The 9,710-nt window shown below is 33.3% G+C and overlaps 1 protein-coding gene across 1 annotated transcript; it reads right to left on the bottom strand.

Annotated features, from left to right (window-relative positions):
- Positions 1 to 6,029: 6,029 nt before the first annotated feature.
- On the bottom strand, positions 6,030 to 7,116 carry LOC124888105 (elongation factor P-like). Its single transcript, XM_047398432.1, has one exon. It carries the CDS (start codon positions 6,894 to 6,896, stop codon positions 6,216 to 6,218), a length of 681 nt encoding a protein of 226 aa, XP_047254388.1. The 5' UTR covers positions 6,897 to 7,116; the 3' UTR covers positions 6,030 to 6,215.
- Between the last annotated feature and the right edge of the window lie 2,594 nt (positions 7,117 to 9,710).

Here is a 9,710-nt window from a genome sequence, read left to right as displayed (position 1 = left end):
TGCACCTGGTTCTAGCAAAGCATAAACATGAACATGGAAAATCTGTAACGTACCAATAACGACATCAGGAGAATTTTCCTGATCCTGTCGGGACTGAAGAGCATAGAGTCTGTTTAGGCGTTACCCACTGGTAGCACTGGAAATGGCACTCTGCTGGTTTAGGGGACTGGACTGAGCTGTAGAATGATTTTGCTGACCCTGAAGACTTGACTGTAGACACTCCCTAATCTTATGGCCTGGCTTTCCACAACCAAAACAGACATCACTACTGGCTCTGTAAATGCCCTTGTGGTTCTTACCACAAGTCTGACAAAGGGGAATCGTTCGGGAACTGCTAATACTGCCCCGAGATTTAGAGCTTATCGCTTTGTCTCTATTGCCGTCTCTGAACTTCGGCACTGGAGCACTGGCAGAGGAAGGAGCTGGAACGGCTGACTTAGAGAAAAACTGTGAACGGTTTCCTCTATCTAACTTAGGGTGAGAAAAGTTGAAATTACCTGACCTTTCTCTCTTGTTCTGCCTCTCCCTAGTCTTACACTTTTGCTCTTCTACTTGCTGGGCATGGGTCATGAGTCTGGCTAAGGTCATATGACCGATCAGCATCGTAGACCTACACTCATTTACGATGCTATTGTTGACTCCTGACATGAACTTGCTCATCTTAGCTCTATTATCTGCAACCACATGAGGAGCATACCTGGATAGCTGAGTAAATCTGAGAGAATACTCCCTAACCGCCATATTTCCCTGCCTAAGGTTGATGAACTCAAGAACTTTGGCTTTCCTCAGCTCTTGGGGAAAGAATCTATCTAAGAAGGCCATGACAAATTCCTCTCACTCAATAGGGCCTGCATCATCTAACCTCTCAAACTTCCACTGTTTGTACCAATCATGAGAAACATCCTGTAACTGGTAGGTGGCTAACTCGGCACTCTCAATAGAAGTAACACCCATGATATCAGTGACCTTATGGACTTGGTTAATGAATTCCTGAGGGTCCTCATCAGACTTAGACCCATGGAAAGATGGAGGGTTCATCCGGGTGAAGTCCCAAACCCTAGATGCTTTGGGATTGGCCACTGGATTGGATGGAATGACTGGTGGTTGTTCATTCTGTGCAGCCATGGACTGCGCAAGTGTGGTAAATGTGGCTCTAAACACTGCATGGTAACCTTTTTGGCCCAAAATATCTTCGGGCTGAGGAGCTGGCTGGTTTCTTCTCTTTGGGGCCATGGTCTGGAATAAGAGAAGAATGGATTAGACTGAAAGTTTAACTTGTGATTATGCTCACTAGCATGACATGAATAATGAAGAAAGGGGACTGTTCCTAAAATATCTTATAGCCTCCCGCACATAAATGTAGCGCGCAAACACCCATGTACAAAACTCTACTAGATGCGGCTTTCAGACTTCCTAGGACTCTATTGAACCTTAGGCTCTGATACCAAGTTTGTAACACCCCAATTCGCTGAACTAGAATGCTACACGGTGCTCATGACCCCAAGGGACCACTAGCTAACCCATGTCTGATATCTGTACCTATATACTGCAAATCATGATATAATAATGTGGAATACATAGAACTGTAAGGCCATAAGGCTCAACTAAATACAATAATATGGGTAAAAATACCCAAAACAACTCAATCTGGACGTAAATCTGAAAGCCTCTAAACTATCTGAATAAGGAGTTGAAGGAACATGTCTCCAACTAAATTCATAAAACTGAACTGAAGAAATAAATAAATGAATCAAATCATATTATCCTCGAATCAATGAGGACTCACTGTGTCTCTGCGACTGAAATGCTGCCGCTACTGCTGGACTGGAGCTCGTGTCTCGGAACCTTTGAGGTAACATGAAAAGAAAGCACCATAGCGCAAATGCGTCAGTACAACTGGAGTACTGCGTATACGAGGAAGGTAGGCTGAACATAAAGGGTTTCATACATGAACAACACTGACTGACTAATATGAACGTGGGAGTGCAAACACACATACATAGAAACTGGGATTGTGAATATAGCATGACCTGTAAGCTAATACATGGTTTACTGATAACTGTCATGACTGATACTGAAACTGATAACATGGACGACTGTATCTGACAGTCCTGTATATACTGAAATCTGAAGAACGCCCTGAGTTCTTTTACTGAGACTGATACTGAAACTGTGGGAAGTAGTGTTTAACCGACATGCCCTATGTATGCCGTTATGGCTAAGCTGGAGTTCAATCTCTACCCCGACTGGAGGGGTGTCAATATCGTGCCATGGGTAAAGACAGCCTGTGAGTGACCCTTATCTGGCGGGTACTTAATGAGAATGGTGGGAACCCCAAACTGAAGGGTTAAGCCACCTCATCAACCCTAATCTGACGAGTTAAGATGTCTCAACCTACGCTAGCTACGTAGTTCTGGAACACAAGGATGACTACTAAGAATCACACCCTGAACTGGCGGGTGAGTTCCCATCCTTGGGTTCACTCGGTGCTAACCTCTACTGCCATCTGGAGGGACTGGACATGAATAACTGACTGTGCATGACTTAATCTTACTGAATTCCGTTGACTGGCGAAATATTACTGATATTTGACAACTAAGATCATGAGGTTTTCCTGAGCCACATGACTGATTAAAGTCTATGAAATCATAGCTTGAGTTCGGATATCGTGAAACATGACATGGATCTAGGCACACAACTATAGTTTTTGGGTACAAGTACCCCCAGGACTCGATGGAAGGAAAGTGACACACATGACTGACTTGATCATAAGAGTAGAGTCCATAATTTATAGTATCATAAGTAGGGATCTCATACTAAGCATGGTTATCAACAATGTATTGCATGGAAAGGATTTCATATCACATGGAAGTACTTGCACAATCTTAATATCATGTTCATTGCATAATCATATTGGCAATACATACCAATAGCATGAAAGTTCATGTGGATTGCATGGTTATCATACATCTTGTTCATAAGTAGGATTTGCAAGTAAACATAGCATAATCTCATAAGAATAGTTCATGAGTATTCCAACAACATTTACAAGGCACATTATCAACATAGAAGTCATTGGAACGTAAGGGCATATCATGAATCCTTCACTTAGTCACAATTTAGCTATATTGCATGATTTCTAGTTTCTTAGGCATTTTATCAAACACCTTACATGCACATCTTAAGCATAGGTAAAATCATCAAATTATAGATTATGAACAACCAAATTTACATGTTTCCAACTGATATGATATTATGAAATTCAAAAAAACATATAAAGGTTCCATCTTGGGAATCACCCAATATCAACAATATGATCATCAACACCCAACAATATAGAAATCATACTTTATAATGAAAAAGAGGGTTTTTGAGATTTATGGATGAAAGGGATCCATAAATAAACTCACGCATACCTTAGAAGGAAGATTCTTGATGATTCACGGAGGAATTTCCTTAAAATCAGATTTTCAAGCTTAGTTACACAACCCTAGTTGTTTTTCTCTTTTAGTGCTCTTAGATAATGTCTTTGAGATGATAATAGGGTTGTAATATGTTTTGAAGCTACATATTTTGTAGGGTTAAGTTTAGGGACATGTAAGGAGTGTTAAAAGACTTTATTACCCTTAAAATAACTCAAAACGGAGTGTTTTTGGCACCTGGAACTGACTTAGCTGGCGCCCAAGTGATTGCCTAAGCTAGGTTAGGTGGCGCCTAACCAATCGCCTATGTTTGGGTTGGGCGGCGCCTAACCAATCGCCTATCCTTACTGTCTCTCACGAAAATGGGCATAACTTTTTACTCGGGTATTGGATTAAGGAAAAATTGGTATTGTTGGAAAGATAATTCGATTCTCTACAATTTGGTGGGTCTAAATCAGCCAAAATACCATATTAACATCAAGTTATAGTCGTTCAAAGATGACCCTTGCAAAATCGAACACTAAAACTTGATGGATTCAAAAACTCTTAGCTTGTATTACCTTAAGTGACTCATATGAACGTGCTTAATGCATCATAAGCTATCCTATAACTAGGATATTCATTGTAAGTCATGTACTCAAGTATGAATCACAGGATAGGAGATTTCATACGTAGGAATACTTATTCACTTCCTAGCTTAGAAACATGCGGGGTATTACAGTTGTGATGCACGAATGGTAGAGTTTGTCAATTTTTGTCACACTTGCTCCTCTACTGGTGTTGCAAGAGAGGTTAAATCCAAAGACACCTGTTGCACTTGTTCTGGTACTTGAGACATAGGTGGAATGTTGTTTGACTTTTCCTTCTGCTTTTGATTCTTTTCCTTTGCATTTATGTAGCCTGTACTTTTTCTTTTTCTTCTTTCTCTTCTTCTTCTTCTTCTTCTTCTTCTTCTTCTTCTTCTTCTTCTTGTACAATATCCCTACTAGTTAAACTCATACAACTTTCAAACAAGAGTGTGAGGTACATCGCCTTGTGAAGCCAATGAAACTAACCCGAGTGCTAAAACTTTTGCTTTATCAACATGTTCTTGGTATTCTGCAATCTAAATCTACTCTCTAGTTACACTACTAAAAAGGGCCGAAAAGTGACGTAAAAAAAAGCGACGAACTGTGTCCCTTTAAAAAGCGACGAGAAAAGAGACCCTGTCCGTTGCTTTTTAGTTTAATTTTAATTTTTATTTAGTTTTTATTAAAATTGACGGCCAACGTCTTAATATCCGTCGCTTTTTTCGCGGATTATTGTGACAACTAATTAAAAAATGATTTATATTTTTTTTAAATGCGACAAATAGCATCGTAATTTATTTATAAATAATAATAATTAATTTTTGAAAAGCGACGTAGTCCGTAGATTTTTAAATTTGATTTTTATTTTTATTTATTTTTATTAAAAGCGATGGACAACGTCACTTTAATTTTTATTTTTTAAAATATTAATTCTAGAAAAGTGATGCTATCCGTCGCACTTTGTAATTATTTTTAATTGTTTACAAAAAGCGACGGACAATGTTGATTTTGTTAAAACTAAATAAAAATTAATTTTTTTAAAAGCGACGTTGTCCGTCACTTTTTTAAATTTTTTTTTAAAAGCGACGGACAATGTCGCTATAATTTTATTTTTTAAAATATGAATTCTAGAAAAGCGACGCTGTCCATCGCAATTTGTAATTATTTTTATTTTTTTATTCTTACAAAAAGTGACGGACTGCGTCGCTTTTTTGTAAATTAAATAAAAATTAATTTTTTGAAAAATCTTTCGTCTTTTCACTATTTTTTCCTAATATATAAGAGTTGAAATTAATTAAATATATTTATGGTAAAAATCTTTCCTTATTAGAAGTCATCAGATTTTCAATATTTTAACCTACTTTAACAATTGAAAATTAATTAAATATATTTATAGTAAAACCTTTCCTTACTAAAAGTCATCAAAATTATTATAATAAAACCTTTCCTTATTAGAAGTCATCAAAATTAATTACAACTGACACTTTTTCATTAGTTTTAAAATTCTAAATAAAAAAATTAATAACAACTGGCACTTTTTCATTAGTTTTAAAATTCTAAATCAAAAAATTAATGACAACTGACACTTTTTCATTAGTGTTAAAATTCTAAATCAAATAAATTTGATTTTTAGAAGATTTGAAAAATCTAAAATAATTATAAAACTATTAGAATAAGAAAAATTGAAGAAATACCAAATTTTAAAAAGTTTTAAGTACGTAACAAGAATGTAATCAATAATTTTATAAAGATTTGTCTTTAAAAATAAGGAAAGATTTTAAATATTAAAAAAAAATTCATAACCCAAATATGGTTCAAATCGATGCGTTTCTCTTAGCTTGTGACAACAAGGGAAAGCTTGTGACAACAAGAGAAAGAGGTGTATGCAAACGCAAAAGTGATGATCCATCAACCACTTGGAACTGGTAAAACACATGTGTATATATTTATGTTTACATTATTATATTAAAGTGTGAAAGATTGTGATTTGAACTTTTACACTTTATTAAAAATTTTCGCAATAGATAAAATAATTTAATTTTAAACAATCAAACGTTAATACGTTCATCAATCATTTATCCGATAACTCAATATCAATTCGCCAAGCTTATCGGTAAGAGTTTGATTTTGAAGAGCCCTAACATACTCTGCTAAAAATATCTATACTATAATTTGGATTCTAACAAACTCCAACTATTATGAAGAATAAAATAAAATGCCACTCTTAAGCTCTGCTTACGTAAGAGTGGTTGGTGGTGTTTACGATAATCCTGTCTCCTTCTACAACATATTTCGGTACCTGCACAGTAAGACCATTGTCCAACAAAACCTTCTTATACTGTGGAGTAGCTGATGCCCTCATGGGAATTTCGGATTCAGCAACAGTACATGTTACTCGCCTAGGAATTGACACAGACATTGCTCTTTCCTCGTAAAGTTGTACATCGACTTCCATATCATCTTGAAGGTAGACATAACATTCACCAAACAAGTGTTTTGGTACATCTAGCTGCTCATAGGTTTCAGGCTCCATTAGCACAATGTTCCCAGTTTCTTCATCGGTATAGAGGTACCTGAAACTCTTTTCTGCAACAAATACTTTTTCAACAGTTTCATCCGTACGAAATCTTGCACTGGACTTGCTTCCACTATCAACATCATGGAGTTCCACCTGTATAATAGCTCCTCCTCTTCCTTGGGTTGTGTGTTGTGCCTTTACCACCTGATAAATCCTTCCTTTTTTCTCAATCACGTTTCCTGGCTTCAAATCAGAACCGCGAGATTTGACACCGCGGAGTTGAGTGGCGGACCAAGCCGAGGCAAAGAGCGATTGGTGATACGGCCACTGTTTGGATAGAATGCAAGTGGAAAGGGCTCTTGATAGTCTCTTTGCAAAAATTCCCATCTTATTTTTTTCTTTTTTTACAAACAAGGGTGCTTTGGGAAAGGGGAAGTTGAAGGTTTTATACGTTTTCCTTTTTTTTTTTTGGTTTTTTAAAGTTTATATAAACGAGAAATTATTTCATTCTAGTATCTACGGGAAAAAATAGAATACTTGGTGATCAAGGAAGATAGAATTAGAATACTTCTTGATCAAGTAAGATGGCATGAAGTCTAGAAATAAGTTGGAAGTAAGATGGCATGAAGTCTAGAAATAAGTTGGAAAAGTGAATAATTAATTATTCTATTTTTGTTAGGAAAGGTTTTTATTTGTTATTATAGTCAATATTTAATATCAATAAAATAATTAAAAATAGTGAAAAGACGAATTTGTCTAAAACATAAACTTTAAATGAAGTGCAAAAAGTTCAAACAATATTTCTAAGGTCTTTCACACTTTTAATCTATAACAATAATAGTAATAATAATAATAATAATACTAATAATAATAATAATAATAATAGTAATAATAATAATAATAATAATCTATATTCTATGATTTTTAATCTATAATCTATATCTTTTTCTATATCTATAATCTATATCTATAATCTATAATCTATATCTATAATATCTATTATATTAAAAGTGTGAAGGCCCTTATAATTGGCGTTGACCCTTTTTGCCCTTCATTAAAAGTCTCCACTTTAAACAAAATCGTCTTTTTCCCTTTTATGCTATTAAATATTAATTTAAATTACAAAATCCTATATTACATTGTTATTTACATTACAAAGTCCTATTCTATTTCAGGTAAATAACTTTCTACAAATTATTTTCTTAAATTAAGTACCTCAATTAAAATACCTTATATTACTTCTTTTTCTCACGTTCATAAAGATAATGATGGAGACGACTCCTATGAGGGAAAAGAAAAAGAATAAGCTAAATTACAGAAATCAATTCTTCAAAAATTGACTTGCACTTCGTCTTCTCATAAAAACAATATGACAATGAGTTTTACACCGTACCACTGCTTTCTTTTGACGGTGATTTTCTTTTTGTTTGTGCAACGTGTAGTGATCTCAAACAAATATGTGTTACCGTTAGATTTTGTTAAATTAATTTTGTTATTTGATTATTATTATTATTATTATTTTGAGTTGAGGATCTATCAGACATAATCTTTTAGTCCATAAAAGAAATAGTAGTAAAATAAAGGTAAGTTCTACGTGTACGTATATTGTTATTATTATTAATATTGGTGTCACAGATATCATATGTACTTATAAGTTGCAATAATGGCTAAGGTTTTACTTGGACATCACATGCGCAATCATCAATATTGAAAAGGTAGGAAATCATGATATGATATTTTTTGTTGTATTTTCATTTAATTCTGAATAGTGTATTTTCTTTTAACAAAAACGGATAAGATAAAAATATGTAGAAACTAATGTGTGTTGTTTGAAATTGAGTTATTCTTCTATAAAATTATTTCTTCTTCAATTTTAAATTTTGATGTTGTTTGTATTATTGTAGTCAAAAGAAAGTGAAGACAAAAGTACCTTAACTTTTTCCTCTTTTTTTTTCGTTTTGAATCTATGATAGATGATGTAGTATTCTATATAATGTGTTTTAATTTACAAGAATCTTCAAGTTTGAACTAAATGTTGTTAGGAGAAATTAAGATTTTGTATAATTGAAATAATAGGTTTGTTAATTTGTAGAGATTAAAGAGAAAATAAGAGAAATATGTAACAAGACATATATATATATATATATATATATATGTATGTATGTATGTATGTATGTATGTATGTATGTATATGTATTCTTATTGGGTTATGGGTTACCCAATAATCCAATAAGAAAATACTCATAAAATAGAAATAGTAGTAACTAACATGAAAAAAAATCGAATCTTAGTTGCAAATAAAAATCCTATATAATGTGTTTTAATTTACAAGAATCTTTAAGTTTGAACTAAATGTTGTTAGGAGAAATTAAGAGTTTGTATAATTGAAATATTAGGTTTGTTAATTTGTAGAGATTAAAGATAAATATGTAATAATTCATAAATATATATATATATATATATATATATATATATTCTTATTCGGTTATCGGTTTACCCAATAACCCAATAAGAAAAAATCAAATCGAACCAATAACCCAATAAATTTTTTTTTTATAAAATCATTAAAAAATCGTTAACCTAATAACATTTTTAATGGTTTGGTTTATCGGTCAGTTCGGTATTTGTACACTCCTATTATCAAGTGATAAAGTTTCATTAGATCAATTTTCCTGTTCATATAAGATCAGTTCTTTGTATATTTACATATAATTGTGGTCTATTATAAGATGGTGTGTGTATGATCAAAAATTTATAGTTTTTGGTTTTTTCCTCATAAATCGAGTTAGAAAAGAAAATTTAAAATATAAAAGCTTTAATAAATTCAACACTCAAACTGATAGCTTGATAAAACTATATGAATGTTTCATTGAAGTTGGATTCAATCAAGATAGGTCAAATTAAATCAATTCTAAAATAAAGATCATCAGATAAAGAAAAATTGAGGTAAGCAGCCACCTACTTTGAGAGTTATGTATCAGTTTAATTTCTTTGGCTATTCGATTTAAGATTTTTATTGAGTACATATCGAGAATAGTAAAAAGATCTCCACCTTTGTATCAAATTTCATGTCAAAGCGCACTATGATTTCTTAAACCCACCTTCACTTCGACTTTTTGTCATCATAACCAAAGATTTATTTTTAACAAATTAATTTCTTTTGTTAGTTGAAGTTGATTGTTGGTGGGTTTTGGTTTCGAT

Source organism: Capsicum annuum, chromosome 10 (assembly GCF_002878395.1).
Source record: "Capsicum annuum cultivar UCD-10X-F1 chromosome 10, UCD10Xv1.1, whole genome shotgun sequence".
Classification (NCBI taxonomy): Eukaryota; Viridiplantae; Streptophyta; class Magnoliopsida; order Solanales; family Solanaceae; genus Capsicum; species Capsicum annuum.
Note: the sequence above shows the minus strand (reverse complement) of the source record. Positions and strands in the feature narration are given on the sequence as shown.